The following is a 25,460-nucleotide window of genomic DNA, read 5'->3' on the forward strand; positions in this document are numbered from 1 at the left end:
GCATGCGTCTATCTTCCCTTTGTTGGATCTCTCCCCAGTGTTTTTTAGGGAACATGCCTATAATGTCTGGTCTTCTCTTTGCTCCTTTCCAATTTTTTATAACTAGCTAATTACAGTGGTATCAATACCATAAAACATTATTTTCTAGAAAGTATATGAAGATACTGCTTTATGCAGCACTTATTGATTACTGTGTGGGAAGCCTTGTGCTACTGTCCGGATTCACAAAAATAAGACCTCGTCTCAACGAATACAACTGGATTTCCACATGCAAAAGAATGAAGTTGGACTCCCTACCTTCTGGCTCCATATACAAAATTAACTCAAAGTGGATCAACAACCTAAATATAAAAACTAAACTATACAACTCTTAGAAGGAAACAGTGGATTCTTAGATATGCTTCTAAAAGCACTAGCAATTGGAGTTAATAAAAATTTAAAACGGTGCTCGAAGGACATCATTGAGACATTGAAAAGACAACCTCTACAGTATAAGGGAAAATATTTTCAAACCTTACGTCCAATAAGGATTTAATATCCAGAATATACAAAGAACTACAACTCAAAACTAAAAGGCAATACAATTGAAAAATGGGCAAAGGACTTACTAGACATGTCTTCTCAAAAAAGACACAAGCAGCCAATAAATAAGCACATGAAAATATGCACAAACCATTAGTCATTAGGGAAATGAAAATCAAAACCACAATGAAATACCTCTTCACACCTACTAGGATGCCTTTATAATGAAAAAAATGTTTTGATGAGGATGTGGAGAAATTGGAGCTACCACCCTTCATGCCCTGCCCTGCACATTGCTCATGGAAATGTAAAATGGTGCAGCCATGTCTGGCCAGTGTGGCTCAGTGGTTGAGTGTCGACCTATAAACCAGGAAGTTACAGTTCGATTCCTGGTCAGGGCACATGCCCAGATTGCAGGTCAATCCCCAGTAGGGAGCATGCAGGAGGCAGCTAATCAATGATTCTCTCATCATTGATGTTTCTATCTCTCCCTCTCACTTCCTCTCTGAAATTAATAAAAATATATTTTAAAAAATAAAATAAAAATGGTGCAACCACTCTGGAAAATTAAGAGATTTGGAGATTTCTCAAAAATTAAGTAAAATTACTATTTGCCTTAGCCGGTTTGAGTCAGTTGTTGGAGCATCGGTCCATGATTGAAGGGTCCCGGGTTCTGTTCAGGTGAAGGGAACGAACCTTAGTTGCAGGCTCAATCCCCAGCCCTGGTCAGGGTGTGTGCAGGAGGCAACCAGTTGATGTGTCTCTCTCACGTGGATGTTTCTCTCTGTTTCCCCATCCCACTCTGTAAAACTCAATGAAAAAAATAATCTGTGATGAAGATTAACAAACAAAAACAAAATTACTATTAATATGATGCAGCAATTCCATTTCTGAGTCTATATCTGAAGGAATTGAAAGCATGGTCTCAAAGAGATATATGTACACCCATATTCACAGCAACATGACTTACAATAGCCAGAAGAAATAACACAAAGCAAAGCACACCTAGACATATAACAAACTGTTGAAAAACCAAAGCCACAAGAGCAAAAAGTAGAAAATGGAAAAAAATTTAAATATTATTTACACAAGTACCTAGGAATAAATTTAATGAAAGAAACAGGAAGCCTACACTGAAAACTTGCAAACATTACTTAAAGCAGTGAAAGGAAACACAAATAAGTGGGAGATATTATTTCCCATTTATTTTCCAGACAGTACAGTGTAAGCCCTTCTTTCCATTTGGCAGATAGGGTGAGGGTAATCCTCAAGCATCATCTTTACATACAGATCATTATTTTACTAATAAGTAATTTGTGTCTGCTTATTTACTTAATATTTTTATCTGAGTTGTTTGAAATTAGTTAATTTTCATTAATTTTTATCTGTTTGAAAAACATTCTATTTAGAAGCCTTTCACTAATTCATACTACTGACAAAAATAAATTACTGAAGGTTTATTTTATATCTATTCTATCAGCAAGCATTTATGGTCTCACGCTTTCACAAGTTTTGTCCACCTAAAACCAAGAGTAAGCAAATAAAATTACTATCAGAATAGCCAGCTAAAATATATTCAGATTATATATATATATATATATATATATATATATCTGGTATCTGGGTTGTTTCTGAGACTTCGAGGGATTCCAGCGAAGGCAGGTTGAGAAGCAATTCCTGTTCTACTGCATTTAGCTCAGATTCATTTAGGGAGCACTTGGTGAAAGAAGCCTTATACTGCTCAAGAGCTGGGCAAAGGCTTTCAATAAAGCCCCTGCTTCCCTTTAAGTGAAGTTCAATGCGTTGTGAAGCTGAGAAAATTGCCATTAGAATCCTGAGCATCTCTTAGTCCACACCATCCATATCAGTCACGTGGACTTCCAGAAGGGGAATCTTGTGCTGCTTTGGAGAAAGTTTCCAATAGCCAGTGCTGATGTCTGGTGGTGCTTTGACCCTCATATTCATAACTCTCAATATGTCTTTCTGTTTTTCAACTACATCCCGCGCCCATTCCATCATATCTTCAAAGACAGAAGCACAATCCTGATGTATAGCTGGTGCCTGTGATTTGTCCCAACATCTCTCCAGAAATGAAATATCTGGTATAGGTGACACGATTTTCATGTTTCCACTTATGGAGACTTGGATGCTCCTCAACAATAGGAGGCTTTCTGGATGGTCAAAAAAATACTGTAACTTAAGCATATCCAAAGTCAGGGTCCTCCCTTGAAGGAATTGTAAAATAAATGGAGAACATGCTTCAACAGTGTTGCTTTGATAAGCAATTTTTATGGCAAGAGTCAGTAAATGTTTTGAAACAAGTGAAAAGTAGTCTTCTGGAGATAATTTCCACAATGACCTAAACATGAGCACTGTCTCCAAAACTTCCGGATGGTGCTTCAGATTGTCTTTTTCAGATATATTCTCCAATGACTCTTTGTTGTCCAACAAATGAAGCAAATGAGATACAATTTTTGGCCCTGCCTTTGTTGAAGGGTAGCAGGAGACATACATCAAAAAATTGTTACAGGGACTTATAGTCATCATGGGCGAGTGGATTTGTTTCAAATAATAAAGTCCCAAGTCTTGATCTTCTTGCCTATTGGAATCCAGTAGTACAATCAGCCTCATCCCAGCAAGAAATTCTTGGAATGCAGGATCTAAAAACTGATAGACTGGTTTCAGTCTCTGGGCTGTGAATTTACTCATTAGGCACATGGTTAGGTCTTCATCTTCATCAGCTCCTGCTTCTACAAGGTCATCATCACTAAACTCAAAGCAAGAAGAGAAAAACCCGCCGAAACCGGTTTGGCTCAGTGGATAGAGCGTCGGCCTGCGGACTGAAAGGTCCCGGGTTCGATTCCGGTCAAGGGCATGTACCTTGGTTGCGGGCACATCCCCAGTGGGAGGTGTGCAGGAGGCAGCTGATCGATGTTTCTCTCTCATCGATGTTTCTAGCTTTCTATCCCTCTCCCTTCCTCTCTGCGAAATATCAATAAAATATATTAAAAAAAAAAAAAAAAAGAAGAGAAAAACCCTTTCAAGGCCAGCTCACCACAGGAGGACACAGTTGCTTTGAGACGTTCAGCTGAAGTTTTGTGCTTTAAGGAAAGGCATTCCATGTAAGACTTGAAAACAGCCACATCATCATAGGACTGGTCGAAAGGGCTTCGAAACCAATGAGCACAAACTGCTGCTACAAAAAGAGGAGTTTTCTGAATTGCTTGCAAATTTGCATTTACTTTAAAGTGAATTATAAACTTTCGCAGACGGATCAAATCATGAGGAAAAAACTTCCGTAATATGTAGACAGTATTATAGAAGGGAAACGCTTTGATCTCTAGAATCCTATGTAGGTATTGTCGGATGTCCCTGGTTCTGTTTGTGCGGACGGCAATCAATAAACAGGTCCTTGATGAGTGGTTCTTTTGAATCAGTTTTTGTATGACTTGAGGGACTGAGCACATTTCTTTGTAGTCATCCAAAAGGAATAACACCTGATTCTTTAATTGGTGCATGATGTTCCTTAGGCACATCTCAGTAACAGATCCTTCTGTCTCTAGGAGTTGGTCACAAATGATGTTGGCCAGCCCTTGGTCCAGTCTGGTAGAGCTTAGGGAGAGATAGAAGACCAGCTGGAACCTGTTTAACAAGGGACAGCATCCTGATGCCATAGAAGAGCTATTTTCTTCAGGAGGACTGTCTTTCCACTACCAGCTTCACCCTCCACACACATGACAGAGTTCAAGTTGGCAAAGACATCAGACAACAGTACAGGCTTTTGCACAGGAGTGCTGATGTGTTTTGAAGCAAGGGACAGATCACAACTCAGCAAGTGGTCAGTGGCCAGACTGGAAGAGACCTCAAGCATACACATGCGGCGGAAACTGGCATCGGTGTAGGCTTCTTTCAGTTGCTGGTTCAGGCTTTTTGCTTCCCCAAACCACTGGGCTTCACTCTGGGCTGTCTCTGTGGAAAGAAGAAAGAAGGCACAAATACAAACCCTCTCTCTTTTAAAATCCCCTACATATAATTATATGTACACATATACAGGGAATTCCAAACAATGTATACACACACGTTAACAGCTGATTTCTATTACATTTTGAAAATGAAATGTATTTTAATAAACACTACCCTTATTATTTGGGGGGGCAACCCTGTATATAATCCCATGAGCTATTTTAAAATCCTTACCTGGCACTAGAGAACTAACTGCTGCTGAATCTTCAAGGTTGGTTTCACTTATGGTTTCCTTTGAAAATAAAATCCTCTATTAAATAAAAATTTATATAAGAGGGTGAGGTATCATGTTACAATGGGGGACCAAACATCACTGAAATACAACCCACCCTCAAATATTTATGCCTGTTGAAAAGAGGAATGCTATAAATATGGATCAATACATGATCTGCAAACCCCTCAAGTGTGCGCTCCTAAGTGGTACACAAGGGTGAGTCAAGGAGAGATTACTGTCCAGGTAATCAGAATCATAGCATCTAGAGCAAGACAACCCTCCAAAAATCATGAGATACAGCTATTGACCTAAGTTATTAACATGTTTAATATTATATACCTGCAGTGTAGGAAGGTTATGTTTCTTCCTTAAAAAGTAAGCCATTTAAATATCCTCAAGCTTTTTTCTTCAATTTCATTTTTCAGCTAACAAATATAAACTTAAATCAAATGAATAGCCAGTTACTTTTTATTTCTGTGCGGTGACACACCTAATATACCTAACATACAGCCTCAAATAAGGTGTGTAGGTGTGTGTGTGTGAAATTGATAATGGCTTATATCCTAGAGAACTATGACCCATTTAAAGGGGTCAACCTATTATTTGGGTTTATGATTTTGTTGGTCATTTGCTTTTGTAAAAGGAATATCTTTCCATCCCTGAGAATGGCCAAGTAGCAAGTCAGACCTTATTGTCCTCCAAGTGAAGATTGCCTGGATCTGAGCACCTCTGAGTCTAAAAGAGTCTGGGCCCCAAAGTAGAAGGGATTGACTCTACATTTAATGAAGCGAGGTATTATATCTTGTTTACTGTAGTATTCCCATCCGTACCTAACACATCATAGATGCTTAATAGATATTTGTCAAATTTATTTATTTACTTATTTAGGATAAGCAATTCCTGTTCAAAAACAGTTTTCAACCATGTACTGCTAAAATAAACAAGATGGTGGTGTTCATTACCGTAAATTCAGAAAGCTCATCATGGCTCTGTAGGTCTGGAATCACTTCTACAGAGGCCTTCAGATTTTGGAGAAATGGACAACTAAGCACAAAAGTTGAAAGTTATAAAATTAGTTGTAGGCAAGTAAGTCTTTGCATCAGGTTTTTATTTTATTTTATTTTTTTATATATATTTTATTGATTTTTTACAAAGAGGAAGGGAGAGGGATAGAGAGTTAGAAACATCAATGAGAGATCAGCTGCCTCCTGCACACCCCCCACTAGGGATGTGCTCGCAACCAAGGTACATGCCCTTGACTGGAATCGAACCCAGGACCCTTTAGTCTGCAGGCCGACGCTCTATCCACTGAGCCAAACCGGTCAGGGTTGCATCAGGTTTTTAAAAATACTACTAGAGTTTTAATGGGAAAAATTTAATATAAAATTGACATTTCTAGTGATTTGTTCTGTCAGTGTCATCAAGCAAGACATTCAGACTGTAGCTGTCAGCAATAGAAATGTAAGTTCTTTGTAAAGTAATGGTGGGGATAACACTCAAACATGAAACCAACTAAAATGAACCTAAAAAATAAAAAATAGAGATTTTTGGCTGGTGTAGCTCAGTTGATTGGAGTATCATCCTGTACACCAAAAGATTGTGGGTTCTAATCCCGGTTAGGGCACATATGAGGCTATGGGTACGATTCCCAGTCCGGGCACATGCCAGATGCAGCTGATTGATGTTTCTCTCTCTGTGTGTGTCTCTCGCCCTTTCTCAAATCAATAAAAATAATTATTTTTTTAAAAAATAGAGAAGAAAACTTTATGGATTCTGAAACAAAGAATAAAAGAGAGTAGAAAAACTGGTTACATCCAAATAAAGTCTAGAGTTGATAGTAATGTATCAATGTTGGTTTCTTAATTTTGACAAATGTACCGTGGTAATGTAATATATATTAGTATTAGGGAAAACTGGGTGTGGGGATATAGGAACTCTGTATTATCTTTATATTTTTTCTCTAAATCTAAAATTAGTCCCAAATAAAAGGTTTTTTTTTAAAGCCTGGCTGGCATGGCTCAATGGTTGAGCGTCAACCTATGAACCAGGAGATCAAGGTTTGATTCTTGGTCAGGGCACATGCCCAGTTGCAGATTCAATCTCTGTAGGGGACGTGCAGGAGGCACGTCTCATCATTGATGTTTCTAGTTCTCCCTCTCCCTTCTTCTCTGAAGTCAATAAAAAATATATTTTTTTTAAAAGGTTTGTTTTTAAAACTTCCAGCAGTATGAAGACTAAAGAATGGCCACAAACATACTCTCTAAAACCTACTTGCCAAGCATCATGAAACTGGGACATATTACTCTCTAAACCAGAGATGGGGAACCTTTTAACTGCCAAAGGCCATTTTGGTATTTATAACATCACTAGTGGCCCGGTGCACAAAATTTATGCACATTAAAAGGAAATTAATTAGTGGAAATATTTTAACCAGCTTCACCTCAACCCTGGGCAGGGACACACGCAGGCAGCGCCACGTCCCAGGCCAGGGACGCACACAGGCAGTGTCACGTCACCACTGGGCGGGGACGCATGCAGGCAGCATCACATTCTAGGCCGGGGACACAGGCAGGCAGGGTCACATCCCTGGCCAGGGATGCAGCCAGGAAGCTTCACCTCAGTGCTGGGCGGGGACGCACGCAGGCAGCGTGATGTTAGCGCTGGGCAGGCCTGTGTGTGCCTCTGCTAGGGGCGCAAGTCCCCGCGCCCATCCCCGCCCACCAGCTCCTGTGCGCGCGCAGCCTGTTGACTGGTCATGACTGGGACACCGTTAGGACCAATTAGCATATTACCTCTTTATATATATATATAGATTTGCGGGGCCATACAAAATTATCAACTTAAAAATTATATTTGGTCAAACAATTAACTCACCCGTAATGCCTTGGCAGGGCCAGATCAAATGATTTTGTGGGCCTTACATGGCTTGAGGGTTGGACGTTCCCCATCCCTGCTCTAAACTTAGGTATCATGTCTGCCTGAAGAGCCAAGGGAGAAAATTCTAAAGAGCTCTGCCCCAAATAATTAACTTGGATAGGTGAGAATTACAAATGTCAGTAGGTAAATGAGAAAACTAGGAATAACCAACTGGCTTGGGCTTGTTTTCATACTGCAAAATCACAGAAAACCAGGAAAAAAAGCAAGAGGAGACTCATTTTTATTTTCCTAGATGGCTTGGAGATGACTATAGGAATAGGAAAACAGCAAGTAGGACTTGTAATGTTTTTGTCCAAGGTCACTATGCAGATAGACTCATCAAGAAAAGTAAAAGATAGACTTTTTCATACAAACAAAGCCAATACAGTTAGTTGCCAGCATACTTGCATTCCAAGAAATGTTAAAGGATGTTCTTCAGTTAAAAGGAAAATTACAACAGAAGAAATTCCAATTGGTCCTCCCAAAAGAATGAAAAGTGCCAGGGATGGTAACTAAGTGGGTAAATATGCAAGACATTTTTTCTCTTTTTAAAATGTATTTAAAAGGTAATTGTTTAAAGCAAAGGTATAATAATATACTGTGAGATTTATAATATGGATGATAGTAAAATCTATACTAATAAAAGGGTAATATGCTAATTAGACCAGACATTTTCCAGACATCCTTCCAGACAAAGCCACAGTGGTGGGGGCCAAGGCAGAGGCGGTTAGGGGTGACCAGGCCGGCAGGGGAGGGCAGTTAGGGGCCACCAGGCTGGCAGGGGAGGGCAGTTAGGGGTGACCAGATCAGTAGGTGAGGGCAGTTAGAGGCCAGACAGGCAGGCAGAAGCAGTTAGGGGTGATTAAGCAGGCAGGCAGGTGAGTGGTTAGGAGCCAGTGGTCCCAGATTGCGAGAGGGATGTCCGATTGCCTGTTTATTGGGCCTAAACCGGCAGTCAGACATCCCCCGAGGGGTCCTAGAATAGAGAGGATGCAGGCCGGGCTGAGGGACCACCCCCACCCCCCCACCCCCAGTTCACAAATTTCGTGCACCGGGCCTCTAGTATATGATAATTAAAGCAAAAGGATAGGAGGGGAGAAACAGAAATATGCTGTTACATAATTCATATATTATTTGTCAAGTGTTATAATATCTAAAGATGACTGATAATGTTAAACACGCACATTATAAATTCTAGAGCAGGCACTAAAAAGACAAAGATGTACAGCTAATAAACCAATAATAAAGATAAAATGGAACACTAAAAAAATACTCAAACTCAGAAAAGTCATGAAAAGAAGAAAAAGAAACAGAGAGTTGTAATAAACAGAAAGCAAATATCAAAATAATATTTGAATCCAGCAGACCTGCACTCCAAGAAATGTTGTATATCAATAATTAAAGTATATGTTCTTTTGAAAAAATATGTTTTTATTGATTTCATAGAGAAGAAAGGAGGAGGAATAGAGAGAAACATCAATGATGAGAGAGTATCATGAATTGGCTGCCTCCTGCACGCCCCCTACTGAGATCGAGCCCACAACCCAGGTATGTGCCCTGACCAAGAATTGAACTGTGACCTCCTACCACAGGTCGATGCTTAACCACTGAGCCATACCTGCCGGGCCAAATGTACATGTTCTAAACACTCCCACTGTCAGAGTTAAAAACAAGATCCAACTATGTTTACTACAAGAAATTCACTTTTAAATATAAAGCCATAGATTAAAAGTAAAATGATTTCAAAAAAGATATCATGTAAAAACTAATTATAGAAAAATGGGAGTGATAAAATAATATTAATATCAGATAAAGACTTAAGAATAAGGAATACTATGAGGGGTAAAGAGGGACAGTTCATATATTCTCTGAATATGAAAGGACAAAGAATAATAATACACACTTCTGAAGAAAAATAATATAGAAATTATATGGGAAAATATGAAAATTTTTAGATTGTCAAAAATTTAAGTTTGGACAATACCAAATTAGTAAGGAAGCAGGCCAAGGAAAATTCATCTACGCTAGTGTAAATGTACTAGTAAATGAGTACAACCACTCTGAAAAAGTTTTCACACTCTAGTAAAGTTAAATATGTTCAAATTCTATGACTGCGCAATTCCATATTTTGTTATATGTCCCAGAGAACCGCTCCTGGGCATTGGGAAATATGCACAAGAATGTTCGTAGTACCATTATTTGACTTTGCAACATCCCTCAGACAACCCAGATGTTGAACCAATAATGGAACAGATAATTATATACTTGTGAAATAATACACTATATAGCGGTGAAAACAAGTGGACTACAACTCTATACATAATTAAGAATGAGCCTGAAAAACAATGTGGAGCTAAATGTGTCATTCACAGAAGAACCATGCAGTATGCTTCTATTTTCAAGAATAGGCAAAAGTCAATAGGCGACATATGTAGTGGGTAAAACCATAAAGAGAAGCAGATGAATAATTAACCAAAAATTGAGGATCATGTTTAACTCTGGATTGGAGGAACAAGGATATAATTGGAATTGGGGAGGGTGGATATACAGTAGCCTTCTAAGGCATTTGGTAATGTTCAATTTCTTAACTTCTATGGTCAATACATTGGTTTCTTATTGTCTTCCAAATCATAAATATTTTAGTTACTCCTTTGGAGGCATCCTAGTCTTCAATTAAAAAAAAAAAGAAGGCAAAGGAAGAGTAAAAACCACACAAAAGGAAGTTGATAGATTCCAGAAAAAAAGTTCTGAACAAAAGTAGACTGCATACTTAGCTTATGTTTCCAAAAATTAAGAGGAATGTCCCTATGATTCTCAACAATTTACTAAATACTAACTCACATAAGAAAGAAAAAAAAGCAACTACTTCTGTCAAAACTCCTTCAAAGCAGTATCCTTTTTAGGATCTTAGAATTAAATGTATTTGTTTTAAGATCTGTATGTATTAATACTTATTTCTGGAAAAAAAGTCTTACAAAGTACAAAGTGAAAACGACTAATTTCTTCTTACAACTCAACATTTATGGAGAGTTTGGTGAGCAAAAAATAAGTAAGCCAAAAAACTTTAAACATTCACAGAGAAAAAAATATTAAAGAAATAGCCGTTTCACTCAGCCGGAGTGGCTCAGTGGGTGAGCATCAACCTATGTATGAATCGAGAGGTCATGGTTCAATTCCTGGTTGGGGCACTTGCCCGGGTTGTGGGCTCAATCCTTAGTGGGGGAGCATGCAGGATGCAGGCAATCGATGATTTTCTCTTATCACTGATGTTTTTATCTCTCTCTCCCTCTCCCTTCCTCTCTGAAATCAATCAATATATATATATATATATATATATATATATATATATATATATATGTAAAAACAACAAAACAAAAAAAATATAGCCATTTCTTCATGAAATTTTAGAACACTAGAAATAAACAGAAAATCCTAAAAGCTTCTAGAAGGGGTGGAAATGTGGTTTGCAATCTAAGGATTAAGAATCAGAATCAATAGCAACATTGGAAGCTATACGAAAATGTAGCAATGCCTTTACAATTGAAATTAGGACAACTTCTAACCTAGAATTCTATACCCAGCTAACCTATGAAACAAATGTGAGAATATATTCAGATATATGAATTATATACAAGCTAGAAACATGTATCTCTTGTGCAATCTTTTCCAGGGAACTTGGAGGAGTGCGCCACCAAAATGAGTGGATAAACCAAGAAGATGACATTAGATCCAGGAAACAGGAGCTACAACACAGGAGAAAGCCAACAGGAATCCCTAGGATCCCAGGATGACTACAGGATAAGCAGTTCATGTTGGAGAGAAACTTCAAGAAAATGGAAATGATGGAATATCTTATAGTTCTGAATGACTAGAGAGAAGATTTAAACATTTGGGTAAATTTGATGATAAACTGGTGCTCAAGACATTAAAAAAAATAACTAAGCAAATACTATAGTTAAAGAAAAGTATTGGTGAGGATATGGAGAAATATATATAACTCTGTCATAAAAAAAAAGAAGTACTGATACATGCTACAACATGGATGAACCTCAATACATTATGCTAAGTGAAAGAAGCCAGACACAAAAAGTCATACTGTATGTTTCCATTTATATAAAATATCCAGAATAAGTAAATCTGTAAAGACAGAAAGTATATTGGTAGCTCTAAGGAGCTAGAGTAGGATGGGGTGGGGAAGGTAGGGAGTGACTACTTAATGGGTACAGTTTTCTTTTGGGGTAATGAAAATGGAATTAGAGGAAGTGGTTGCACAACATTGTAAATGTACTAAATACTACTAGATTGTGCACTTTAAAGTGGTTAATGTATGAATTTCATTAAAAAAAACAAAAAATTAAACTACTAACAAGACAATTATTACTTTTTACAAAAATTAAAACTTGTACAGAGAGGGAAAATAATAATTTACGACAGGTTCAGTTCTGCATAGCATTTATGCAATCATGATAAGTAAACATATAATGTAAAAATATTGATCTCACCAAAACTATACTATAACTATAATAAAGGAAATGCTAAATGGAAAGGGTGTCATGAGAACAAAGGGATAAGAGATGAAGACTCATTCTTCAGAGTAGGAATCAGAGGGTTGAGCAAATATTTAATAAGAAAATGCAAAAAAAAACGAGGGACAAATTGTTTTAAAGTATATCCAAATTCACAGACACTAAGCATTCCACTCACTCAGGAAAATATTTGGAATGATCTCCTAATGGGTCATCACCTTCCACCCAGTTGTTCATACATCCTCCACAGGAAAAACACTGGACGGTGTCCTCTATACCTAGATGCAAGGAAATTCAATCAGTGTAACTGGCATGTGTATTTCTCAACTGACACAGGTAATAACTACCAGGCCTTTATTAGCAAAACCCTACTTGCATTTCCAATCAGATTTTGTGACAAAGTCACAATTTGGAGCAATATTCTATACAGGACCAAAGGCGTAATGAGCAAATAGTCATGGATGCTTCTATGTACCATGCACTTTGATGAACACCCTTTCCCTGTCCCATCCTCCTATGGAGCAGGAGATGTGCAAATCAGTGTGCGCATTCAAGCTCCATGAAGGAAAAAAAATTTTGTCTGTTTTGCTCCCCAATGAATCTCATGGACTTGAAGAGTGCCTAGCACTTATTAGGCACTCTATATTGTGATTAAATCAGAGAGAATACATATGGAGCTCATGGGGAAAAAATATGAGCAAATTTTGCAGCCCTGTGTGAGTTCATGAGGCATCAAATGCCTATTACTACGTTATTGCCAGGTTTATTCCACTAGAAGTAGGATCAAGTCTCCTTGTGAGACTATATTTCTTAGGAAGGAAACTAGCATTTGAATCTACCAAAGGATTGAAGTAGAAATGGAACATCTATCATCTTCCACTCTTGGACCTCTGTAGGCATGGCAAAGCTAGGGCAGAGGAGAACCTCCCTTTGTGTCTGCATGAAAATATGAGGTCCTAGAGTTTGCAAGACTCTCAGAGGGTCAGATGATTAGGATCTGTGGGGAGAGGTGGAGGTTCGAAAGGAAGAGGATGAAGACACTGGACAGAGGGTATTTGAAGGAGGCTGGCAAGAGGAAGACAGAATAGAGAGAGTAGGGACACTGCCATTCCAAATGCTTTAGCTTGTGAGATATTAAGATCATTTTAGCCGAAACCGGTTTGGCTCAGTGGATAGAGCGTCGGCCTGCGGACTGAAGGGTCCCAGGTTCGATTCCGATCAAGGGCATGTACCTTAGTTGTGGGCACATCCCCAGTGGGAGGTGTGCAGGAGGCAGCTGATCGATGTTTCTCTCATCGATGTTTCTAGCTCTCTATCCCTCTCCCTTCCTCTCTGTAAAATATCAATAAAATATATTAAAAAAAAAAAAGATCATTTTATACCATGGAATATTTTTGTTAAAGTGACCTAACTGGTTTGGCTCAGTGGATAGAGCGTCAGCCTGGCCTGTGGACTGAAGGATCCCAGGTTCGATTCTGGTCAAGGGCATGTACCTTGGTTGCGGGCGCATCCCCAGTAGGAGGTGTGTAGGAGGCAGCTGATGGATGTTTCTCTCTCATCGATATTTCTAACTCTATCCCTCTCCCTTCCTCTCTGTAAAAAACCAATAAAATATATTTTAAAAAATATAAATAAAGTGATCGCTATATTCCCCTGCTCTGCACTGCTGTGTGATATTTGTGACATCTATTTGACCTCTCAGTAAAAGATCTGCATGGACCTCCACTGTAACTCAACTTGTGTGTCTGGTCTGAAGGCCAGCAAGGGCCAAGGCAGGGCACAATATCCTTTCTCTGATCCTTACTGTACCTCAGGCAGTTAGCTGAAGGGAACCAGCCTACTAGTTGTGGATTACAGAGGGGAACTTCCTGATGACCAGAAGCTGAAGAGAATGCTATGACCCTAACCGGTTTGGCTCAGTGGATAGAGCGTCCACCCGCAGACTGAAGGGTCCTGGGTTCAATTCCGGTCAAGGACATGTACGTACCTCGGTTGCAGGTTGCAGGTTGCAGGTTCAATCCCCAGTCCTGATCCAGGTATATCTGGGAGGCAACCAATCGATGTATCTCTATTTCTCTCGTTCTCTCCCTCCCTCCTTTTCACGCTCTCTAAAAATCATTGGGGAAAAAACATCCTCAGGTGAGGATTAACAACAACAAAAAGTATTGCTTGATTTTTCACTTCTCTTATAGCTAGTCTGGCCATACTAAGTTCTGGTTAAAGAGGTAGAAGCAGAAGGGTCATGTGACAGTTTTATTGTGCTTTGCTGTCATGTGCTTCACAGATATTACATTTTTTGCAAATGGAAGGCAATACCCTCCATCAGCAAATGGATTATGATTCCCATATTGTGATAGTTGCTTTATTGCAGTGGTCTGGAACTGAACCTGCAGTATCTCCAAGGTCTGCCTTTACTCATGTATATATCTTTCATAAAAACAAAGTGGCATAAAACTAACTTTTGAAAAGCGGAGGATACATGTACTTGTATTCATTGTTAGTCGAGTTCTTAAGGTTTCAGTTTGGAGCTTCTCTACCTAAGTTAGTTGTAGAAAACTGGGAGCAGCTTTCTGACATAGCAAGGAAAAGGATATATAAGGAAAGACTAGAAGAGTGGAGATTGTTGAGACTAGATAAATACAAATCCAGGGTCATTAAATGTATGTGGGCCCTGAGTGAGCAGCAGGCAAGAGGCTGATGCAAACTACTGACTCACCTATGTAGAAAAGACCTGCTTTGGCCAGAGCTGCAGCACCCCCAGGGGATGCATGGGGCCATTTCTTAAAAGAGTCCAGTCGTAGTTCTTCATTAGCAAAGATGCTGTCATTGCAAAAAGCTGGAATAAAAGGCATATGGTTAGACCAGCAAGTTGTGATATTACAAGTATCAGGTTCAAGTTATCACTTCAGCCAAAACCAGTTTGGCTCAGTGGATAGAGCGTCAGCCTGCGGACTGAAAGGTCCCGGGTTCGATTCCGGTCAAGGGCATGTAACTTGGTTGCGGGCACATCCCCAGTAGGAGGTGTGCAGGAGGCAGCTGATCGATGTTTCTCTCTCATCGATGTTTCTGACTCTCTATCCCTCTTCCTTCCTCTCTCTAAAAAATCAATAAAATATATTTAAAAAAAAAGTTATCACTTCATATTTACAGACAAAATGATATGATGCTTGGAGTTTGCTTCAGTATAATTGGGGGAGGTTAAAAAGAAGAAAGTTAGATGAAGCAAGATTGACCATGTGTTAAATTGTTGAAGCAGAGTAGTGAGTATATACTATCTTATTTGTATATGTTCAAATTTTTCTATTATAAAACCTTTTAAAATTATCTCATCATCTAGCATCAGAATAAAACAATCAAAAAGCTAAAGAAGATACACCTCCTTCGCAATTTAGTGTTAAGAAAGACAAACTTTGCTTGTAGTTCCCTTAAGAGCAGGCAGATTTATTTCTTGCCCTTTGGGGTGTCCACTCTATGGAATGGCCTCCATTAGTTTTCTCATCTTGGGTGGGCTCTGGGGTTTGGTTCCTGTCATCTGTGCCCTATAAGGACTTGAAAATTAAACCTACATTGCCTGGCCGGTATCGACTTATAAACCAGTGGTTGAGGGTCGACTTATAAACCAGGAAGTCGTGGTTTGATTCCTGGTCAGGGCACATGCCCAGGTTGCGGGCTCAATTCCCAGTAGGGGGTGTGCCGGGGGCAGCTGATCAATGATTCTCTCTCATCATTTGATGTTGCCATCTCTCTCTCCCTCTCCCTTCCTTTCTGAAATCAATTTTTAAAAAATTTAAACCTGGCCCTAGCTGGTTTGGCTCAGTGGATAGAGCGTCAGCCTGCAGACTGAAGGGTCTCAGGTTCAATTCCGGTCAAGGGCACATGCCTGAGTTGCAGGCTTGATCCCTAGTCGGGGACATGCAGGAGGCAGCCAATCAATGATTCTCTCTCATCATTGATGTTTCTATCTCTCCCTCTCCCTTCCTCTCTGAAATCAATCCTATAAAATAAAGAGGTAATATGCAAATTGACCATCACTCCAACACACAAGATGGCCACCCCCATGTGGTCAAAGATGGCCACCCCCATGTGGTCAAAGATGGCCACCCCAATGTGGACACAAGATGGCCACCACAAGATGGCCAGCAGGGGAGGGCAGTTGTGGGCGATCAGGCCTGCAGGAGAGAGCAGTTGGGGGGGACCAGGCCTGCAGGGGAGGGCAGTTGGGGGGAACCAGGCCTGCAGACGAGGGCAGTTGGGAGGAACCAGACCAGCAGGGGAGGGCAGTTAGGGGCAACCAGGCCAGCAGGGGAGGGCAGTTAGGGGCAATTGGGCTGGCAGGTGAGCAGTTAGGCGCTGATCAGACTGGCAGGGGAGTGGTTAGGGGGTGATCAGGCTGGCAGGCTGAAACAGTTAGGGGCAATCAAGCAGGCAGGCAGGCGAGCAGTTGGGATCCAGCAGTCCTGGATTGTGAGAGGAATGTCCGACTGCCCATTTAGGCCCAATCTCAGTGGGATCGGGCCTAAATGGGCAGTTGGACATCCCTCAAGGGGTCCCAGATTGGAGAGGGTGCAGGCTGGGCTGAGGGATACCCCCCACACACCCCCGTGCACGAATTGCGTGCACCAGGCCTCTAGTAAAGATATATTTTAAAAAATTTTTTAATCTACATTAACTTGGTTTTGTGAATTTTCTAAAGATGAAAGATTGCTTTGATGTTCCACTCAATGCCAGGATTCATGCTGTCACTTCATTTTTAATCCGTTATGCTTAATGTATTGGAAAAATACGTCTTTTCCTCCTGGGTGTCTCCTTTACTCTCAGACTACACAACACTTCTGGCATCAGATGTGTGGTGGTTTTCTCTGACCAGCTAGGCGCCCTACAATTTAACTCAATTCTGACTCCCTCTACCTGGAGATAGCATCAGATCCCACAGGTTAAGGGCTCAGTCCCACAAGACTGCCCCCACTTCATTTACTGAGTGGCTCACAGAACTCACAGAAACACTTTCTTATGTTTACTAGTCTATTAAAGGATTGGTAGAAGATACAGGTGAACAGCTGGATGAAGAGATAGGCTGAGGCCGGAGAGGGCCCCAAGAACGGGAGCTTCCACTGCCATGGAGTTGGAATGTGTCACCCACCTGGAAGCTCTCTGAACCCTGTGCTACTGGGATTTTCATCATGAAGATGTTATTAATTCTACTTCCAGCCCCACTCCCCTCTCTGGCGAATGGGGGAGGGGGAAGGAGGACTTAAAATTCTAAGCTCCTAATCATGGTTTCATGTTTCTAGTGACCAACCCCCATCCAGGAGCCCACCCAGAGTCACCTCATTAGCACAAAAGATGCCCCTAGTACTCTTATCGCTTAGGAAATTATGAGGGTTTTAGAAGCCCTGTATAAGGAATTGAAGGCAGAGAACTATATATATTTTTTTCTATTACTTCATGTTTAATTTCTTAACAGACACAGATCCATTTAAGAATGTTTTCAAAACCATTTTATCCAGAAATTTTAATTGTGTTTAAAATATATATATTTTTATTGATTTCAGAGAGGAAGGGAGAGGGAGAGAGAGATAGAAACATCAATGATGAGAGAGAATCACTGATCGGCTGCCTCCTGCATGTCCCCCACTGGGGATAGAGCCTGAAACCTGGGCATGTGCCCTACAAAATGAGTAAGAAAATAGAAGGGTTAAAAAAAGGATGAGGACAAAAGAAAAACAAAAAAAGAAATAAACAAGCAAAGCCTTTGAAATATGTCTGCGTTTTAAACATTTTAACGTTTCTTCCCTTAAAAAAAAAAAATGATTGTTTACCTGATGCCATAGGTAAATCTCTCTTGACCCAGGAATTCACAAAATGTTCTCCCTGAAGAAAATGAAAAATTTGACTTTGACTTAGCGGATACAAGTATCTATGAAATAAAGTTTCATTGGATTGAGTGGCAGGGTTGTTGGAGATCGTTCTCCAAATATTTGTTTCTATTAATGTTGGAATTTTTTATGCAGTGCTGCTACCTAACAGGAAGCCTTCTAAGGTGGCTGTTTCCAGAGATCTAGCTCCAAAGCTGATTCACGTGTGGATATCATAGATGTACTCTGACTGATGAGGAAGTATTAAATATAGGAAGGAAACTAGATTGAGAAGGGCATTAGGTATTAAGCAACTGATCCTTCTCTGATAACTGCACTCGATTTCTTTCTCAGGAAACACTTCTCCTCCACTTTCAGATCAAGTTCTCTCTGCAGGGTTCTCACCTTCTGAGTCATGTTAGCCAATAAATTCCCCTTTTTGCTTAAGTCAATTTGGGTTGGGTTTTCTATGACCTGCCATTAGGGAATCCTTACTAATAGTTATAGAGTAACTAGCTAGGCGACAGGAACTGAGGCCCTCTGAGGGTGATGGTGATATGGTCCCAAAATCTCACACAGGTATTCAGATGGGACAGCCAAGGAAAACTAGGGGAGGTGGCCTCAGTCAAAGAGGGAAAGACTATGAGGAAGGCAGACCGACCAATCAAAAGCCAGTCCTGGAAAAAAGACTTTTAAGGGCTCTAGTTTAGCAAGAGAATGTGATTTTCTTCATTCTACCAGATGAGAAGTAGGGGTAGGAAAGAAGGGAATAAGAAAGAAGAAGTAGAATTCATGACTCCCCCCACCCCCCCAAAAAAAGAAAGCCCATCCTCTTCTAATTCAGATATTATTAGGTAATCAAAAGCCAAAATGAGGGGGGGGTAAATGCTGTTATAAATTACCGTGACATCAACAAATCCCTTGTAGCTTTGAATATACTGGCCAATTTCCTCTGAGGATTTCTTACTTTGAAGAAATTCACATCTATAATTAATAAACATAATTAAAATCTACACCAATATTGTGATAGAGATGTTCTATACCTCTATTATTGTGGTGATGGTTATACAATACACATTTGTTAAAACTTACTGAATTGTACACTTAAAAATAGTGAATTTTTTCAACTTCAAATAAAACTGTCAAGAGACTTATACCAAAATGTAAGAGATTCATCATTATTCTCACATAATTATTCTTTACTTACATAAGTGACAACACAAATAATTTAAAATTAAGTCTTAAAATTATCTTTTCTCTTGAAACAAAATATATAATACAATCAAAGAGACTGATTTACAGTAATATATATATATATATATATATATATATATATATATATATATATATATATAGGCTGGAGATTTTGTTAGTTAAATTAAACTATGGTGGCCCAGCTGTCATGGCTCAGTGGTTGAGCATCGACCTATGAACCAGGAGGTCACAGTTCAATTCCCAGGTAGGGCACATGCCCGGGTTTATTGATTTCAGAGAGAAAGGGAGAGGGAGACAGAAACATCAATGATGAGAGAGAATCATTGATCGGCTGCCTCCTGTATGCCCGCTACTGGGGATCTAGTCCACAACCTGGGCATGTGTCCTTGACCGGAATCAAACCCGGGACCTTCAGTCCACAGTCCGATGCTCTATCCACTGAGCCAAACCATCTAGGGTTCTATATATTTTCAAACAAGTCTGTATATAAGTTGAGTGGCTTTTCACATTTTTTTAAGGGCTTACACTACACATATTATTTTGCATATTGCTTTTTTTCACTTACCATATCATAGACATCCTTCCACTTTTGTGAGCATGACTGTACATGTGCAAGATGACTTATAAACATAGATAACTGCCCAGGTATTTATTGTAATAACCTCTTTGCATGTAGTAGCTATATGACAAATATTTGTTAAAGAAATAAGAGTATGATACCCTAGCTGGTTTGGCTCAGTGGATAGAGCGTCGGCCTGTGGACCGAAAGGTCCCGGGTTCAATTCCACTCAGGCACATGCCTGAGTTGCGGGGGCGTGCAGGAGGCGGCCAATCAATGATTCTCTCTTATCATTGATGTTTCTGTCTTTCCCTCTCCCTTCCTCTCTGAAATCAATCTATATATATATATATATAAAAGAAATAGAGAATGAGCTTGATCACATTGCTAGATCCAAGTACTAGGTTATAGGAAATCTAGGAAGTAGAAAAACAGTAAGTAACTCCACAGAAACAGATTCAGCCAAACCTAGAGTGTAGGGAATTTTACAGGACAGATTACATGGCTTCTATAAAGAATAAATGACAAGCAAAAGAGGAAAGAAGGAAATCTATAAATTAAAAATATTAAGAGACAGATCAACTAAATGTAATAGACAGATTTGTTTGGATTCTGATTTAAATTAACCAGCAGTAAAGAGAGAGAAGGGCCCTAACCAGTTTGGCTCAGTGGATAGAGCATCGGCCTGCCGACTGAAAGGTCCCAGGTTCGATTCCGGTCAAAGGCATGTACTTTGGTTGCAGGCACATCCCCAGTAGGAGGTGTTCAGGAGGCAGGTGATCGATGTTTCTAACTCTCTATCCCTCTCCCTTCCTCTTTGTGAAAAATCAATAAAATACATTTTTTTTAAAAAAGGATATCAACAAATGGCATTATATGATATATGGAATTGACTTTAATATAAACTGGTTATTATTATTATTATTTCTGAAGAAAGGTGGGTGAAAGATGAATAGAATATGACTTGGCCATGTGTTAATAAGTTCTTATTATACTACTAGAGGCCCAATGCACGAAATTCATGAAAGAGTAGGCCCTCGCAGCCCCGGCTTCATCCAGAAGGTCATCTGGATGGTCGTTCCACTGTTCGGCCGTTTGGTCGATTTGCATATTATACTTTTATTATTATAGATTCTCTCCACCTTTGAAATTTTCCATAATAAAGGTTTTAAAAACTATAAAGGGAATGAATATGTATTTGCTAGATACAAAGTAATGTAGAGATACTAGTAAATATAGCATTAAAAATAATTAAAATATACTTTATTTTCTAAGGGAACTAAAGAGCATTGCAACAATCAAAATTCTGAGTTTTTTAAATAAAATGTTTTTGTTCAGTACATAATCAGCAGTACATGAAACGATTTATAATAGTCTTAATCATTGTTTTACTCTCCAACTTCCTTTAAATGCCATTTTACATCATCCCTATGTGAATTATTCTTATTTATCAGTTAGGGTGGATCCTGAAACTTCTACTTGACAAAACATGTCTTCATATTTAGGATGATAAAATAACATTTAAGAAATTATTTTTAAATTATGTGATTCTTGCTTGAAGAAATTCTGGAACATTCCAGTTTTGAGTATGCTACTCTAGGAAGGTGACTCTTGTCTTTAGTTTTGTTTCAGATGAGAGAGAGAGAGAGAGAGAGAGAGAGAGAGAGAGAGAGAGAGAGAGAGATCTGCTTACTTGGGGAACCACTTGGCATGCTCCTTCCAAGGATCATCTCCTTCCTCCCAATTTCCTAAACATCCACCACTGGAAAAACACTGCACAGTGTCCCGTTTCCCTGCATGTGAAGGAAAACATTTAGATTGCCCAGCAATGGCACCACGGGGTAGTCCCAGAAGGTCTGTTTCTGGGAGTTGCCTGCTGTGTGCGTGAGGAAGACTTACTCCAACATCTCTGTCCACTTCCACTGTCATCTGGCTGAATCGCCATGCGCAGCCCCAGGGCCCTAAAAGACCATCTTCTAAGCCTAGGACCCCCCCATCAGCCATGGCCATACTGCACATACCCCTGTTTAACACCTGCCCGCCAGGCGTTCCCAGAGCTGGTGTTTGCTATTTGAGCTCTCAGAGCCGCAGTAGTGGGGAAGCAGAGAAACCCCAGAACTCACAACGTAGAGCACGATTAGAAAACCTAAGTTGTAGCTCTGCAATGAAATTTCTATGTACACAGGCATGTTTTTAAACTCTTTGAGCCTCAATGAACTAAACTGTGAAATGGGGGTAATTGGTGAGTTTGTTGGTACTCAGTAAATGATTGCTGTTATTGTTATTACAATTCTCATTTACACCCATCATAACATTTACGGCATGCCTAGGTCAATTCAAACTGCAGTTTTCTTAAATGCAGTTTGCCCTATATATTAGAATTAGCCCTAAGATTAAAACCAACCCACCAACAAACAGAAAGCCATTCCAATATTGCAGCCATTAAAAGAATCAAAGGAAGATCTTATAGGAGCAGCAAAAGAAAAAGGGGAGGAGACTGAGGTCCAGCTCTAATGATTTATTTTATTTTATTCATTTTTTGTTAATCCTCACCCGAGGATATATTTTCCATTGATTTTTAGAGAGAGTGGAAGGAGAGAGGTGAGGAGATGGAGGGAGGAAAGGAAGAAGGGAAGGAAGGAGGAAGGGAGGGAGGGGAAGAGAGAGAGAGAAACATCAATATAGGGGGCTGGGGATTGCAACCCCAGTATGTTCCCTTGAAGAGGAATTGAACCTGAGATCCTTCGGTGTGTGGGCTGACACTCTAACCACTTAGCACACCAGCCAGGGCCCTCATGATTTATTTTAAGGACCTAAAGAATGTTGACAATATTGTCTAAGGTCCAAATTTAAGGAAAAGTAACTGTCTAATTATATACATATTTGACAAATTAATATGCGATACGAAACATAAAGCTCAAGTAAATTACTGAAGTTGAATTTTAATAAACTAGACCTTATACCTAATACAATACATTTAACAAGTGAGGAAAGGTTCACAAAATATTGCAACTGAAATATGGAACCTAAACTTAAAACTCCAGAGAAATGCTTCAGAAAATGATTTCAAATTACCTGTAAAGACAAAGCCAGCCGCTGAGAGCTCCCGTGGGGATGTCCCATGGGCATAAAATGGCCAATCTTGGAAGGTTTCAAGTCTGGCCTTCTCTTCTTGGTACTTTGTTTTGTCTCCTCTCATCTTGCTCTCTGGATTCTTAACTCTTATGTCATACTTAGCAATGTTGCCAACATCTTTGCCCAAAAGAAATTCACAGTGCGGGCTGAACTTCTTATGGTGTTCTATGGGGAGTCTCTTGAGGGCGGTACAAAACAGGATTAAGCTACAGCAGAAGCACTGCACCCCCAATTTTGTGCCGGTGAAATAAAACCCAGCCGCTGCCATCTCCTGTGGTGTCCACGATCTGTAGGAGTCATAGGTCACAAAAGTCTTTAACCTTTTTGCTTCACTGCGCATTTCTGAGTTAAAGCCTTTCTGCATTTTTGCTCGATCTTCCTGCTCGTCTTTTTCCATTTCCTTTACAAACTGAACTGCGTCGATGCCTAGAAGAGCAGACAGCTGAGCTAAGGAAGTTTCATCATGCTGGGAAATCCTCTGGTCAGCGGCCTCCTCCTGCGAGGCCATTTTCTGAGAAGGGAAAGAAAAGCAGGTTAACAGACATTTCCACTTGTTTGACTAGTCCTGAGATTTTCTTCAACCCTTTTATTCTGTTTCATTCCTTCTGAATAATACTGATCTGTGCATCGTTCAGCCCGAGTGGGAGGGAAGACGCTAGTAGGTCAACGACAGCCCCTCTCACTCCATCCTGTCCTCCCAGCAGTAAGGTCACCTGTTCTGTCCAAGTGGTTGGAGGCCCTCTTATCACAGCATCAATCGTCACTTACATCAAAGGCATAAAATAGGGGACTCCTTAGTGTAGTCACATAAATCTAAAGATGCTTGCTTGCATCCCAACACTTCAGGAGCCTCAGGAGTATTCCATGTAACCCCGCAGGTGGAATTAGGTGTTTTATGTGCCCCCTGCCTTTATCCAGCTAAGCTGATTTGCAATTTGCCCATCTAACCACATTTCTGCAAAAGTGGCAGCGAACAGGTCTTGATGAAGGCCAAGCGTGCCCTTCATTTCTCAGTAACGAAGGCAAGGAAAAGCACTCAGTGATCAGTAATGAGTTAAATCTGTTCCAGCAGTTTCCTGAGTAGCTCTCAATAGCAGACCACAGGGTTATTTCGCTTTTTGATTGATTAGTTCCTTTGTTTCAAGTTCTCTTGCTGCCCTCTCCCTGTAGAGACCCTTTAGTGGTTATCTATCAGATGGGGTCTCATTCTGAACAGAAGAAATACTTGCCCACCTCTACTTTGGCCTCATGTTTCTTCCCTTCACAGAAGAAAATAGCCAAAGCTTTGGTCTTGGCAGGCTAAGGCTCTTTCTTAGTTACTTTCATTTTTGTCAAAGCAACCAAAACCAGCTGAGGTACAGGATTGTCAGCTGACGTACCCTCTATCTAAATTTCTATTTTTTTTCTTTTTTTTTAAATAAATCTTTATTCAGATTATTACAATTATTTCTCCTTCCCCCCCCCATAGCTCTCCTCCACCCATTTCCCACCCCACCTTCTGCCCTTACCTCCCCCACACTGTCCTCATCCATAGGTGTATGATTTCTGTCCAGTCTCTTCATGAACCCCCCATATCCCTTTCCCCCTGAGAATTATCAGTCCACTCCCTTTCTATGCCCCTGATTCTATTATATTCGACAGATTATTCTGCTCCTCAGGTTTTTAATTCACTTGATTTTTAGGTTCACTTGTTGATAGATATGTATTTGTTGTTCATAATTTTTATCTTTCCTTTTTTCTTCTTCCTCTTCTTTAAGAATACCTTTCAGCATTTCATATAATACTGGTTCGGTGGTGATGAACTCCTTCAGCTTTTTCTTATCTGTGAAGCTCTTTATCTGCCCTTCAATTCTGAATGATAGCTTTGCTGGGTAGAGTAATCTTGGTTGTAGGTTCTTGCTATTCATCACATTGAAAATTTCTTGCCACTCCCGTCTGGCCTGCATAGTTTCTGTTGAGAAGTCAGCTGACAATCGTATGGGTGTTCCCTTGTAGGTAACTAACTGTTTTTCTCTTGCTGCTTTTAATATTCTCTCTTTGTCTTTTGCTCTTGGCATTTTAATTATGATGTGTCTTGGTGTGGTCCTCTTTGGATTCCTTTTGTTTGGGGTTCTGTGGGCTTCCTGGACTTGTAAGTCTATTTCTTTCACCAGGTGGGGGAAGTTTTCGGTCATTATTTCTTCCAATAGGTTTTCAGTATCTTGCTCTCTCTCTTCTTCTGGCACCCCCATAATTCTGATGTTGGTACGCTTGAAGTTGTCCCAGAGTCTTCTTACATTATCTTCAACTTTATGGATTTTTTTTTTTGCTTTTTGCTTTTTCGGTTGAGTGTTTTTTGCTTCTTTGTATTTCAATTCTTTGACTTGATTTTTGTGTTCCTCTTGTCTGTTTTTGGGTCTCTGTATAATATTTTTTATTTCAGTCAGTGTATGTTTAATTTCTAGTTGGTCCTTTTTCATATCTTCGAGGGTCTCGTTATATTTATCGGCCTTTTC

General features: G+C 39.8%; 2 protein-coding genes across 3 annotated transcripts in view; one reads left to right on the forward strand and one right to left on the reverse strand.

The window, feature by feature from the left end:
* Positions 1-13,680, forward strand: part of SMN2 (survival of motor neuron 2, centromeric) — a gene marked incomplete at its 5' end in the record, with an annotated part of 51,737 nt that extends 38,057 nt beyond the window's left edge. For both annotated transcript variants that reach the window (XM_080679787.1, XM_080679789.1), the window contains one exon: positions 11,346-13,680. The remainder of the gene's footprint in view (positions 1-11,345) is intronic.
* Positions 1-23,473, reverse strand: part of NAIP (NLR family apoptosis inhibitory protein) — a gene marked incomplete at both ends in the record, with an annotated part of 30,770 nt that extends 7,297 nt beyond the window's left edge. Inside the window, 12 exon segments of the mRNA XM_080677480.1 lie at positions 2,136-2,367; positions 2,371-3,334; positions 3,559-4,192; positions 4,195-4,491; positions 4,720-4,777; positions 5,722-5,803; positions 12,380-12,479; positions 14,918-15,037; positions 18,021-18,072; positions 18,959-19,040; positions 21,524-21,623; positions 22,906-23,473. Coding sequence (XP_080533606.1) covers positions 2,136-2,367; positions 2,371-3,334; positions 3,559-4,192; positions 4,195-4,491; positions 4,720-4,777; positions 5,722-5,803; positions 12,380-12,479; positions 14,918-15,037; positions 18,021-18,072; positions 18,959-19,040; positions 21,524-21,623; positions 22,906-23,473 — 3,289 coding nt within the window.
* Positions 23,474-25,460: the final 1,987 nt, after the last annotated feature.

The sequence above is a fragment of the Plecotus auritus genome, assembly GCF_963455305.1.
Source record: "Plecotus auritus genome assembly, chromosome: 7".
NCBI classification, from domain to species: Eukaryota; Metazoa; Chordata; class Mammalia; order Chiroptera; family Vespertilionidae; genus Plecotus; species Plecotus auritus.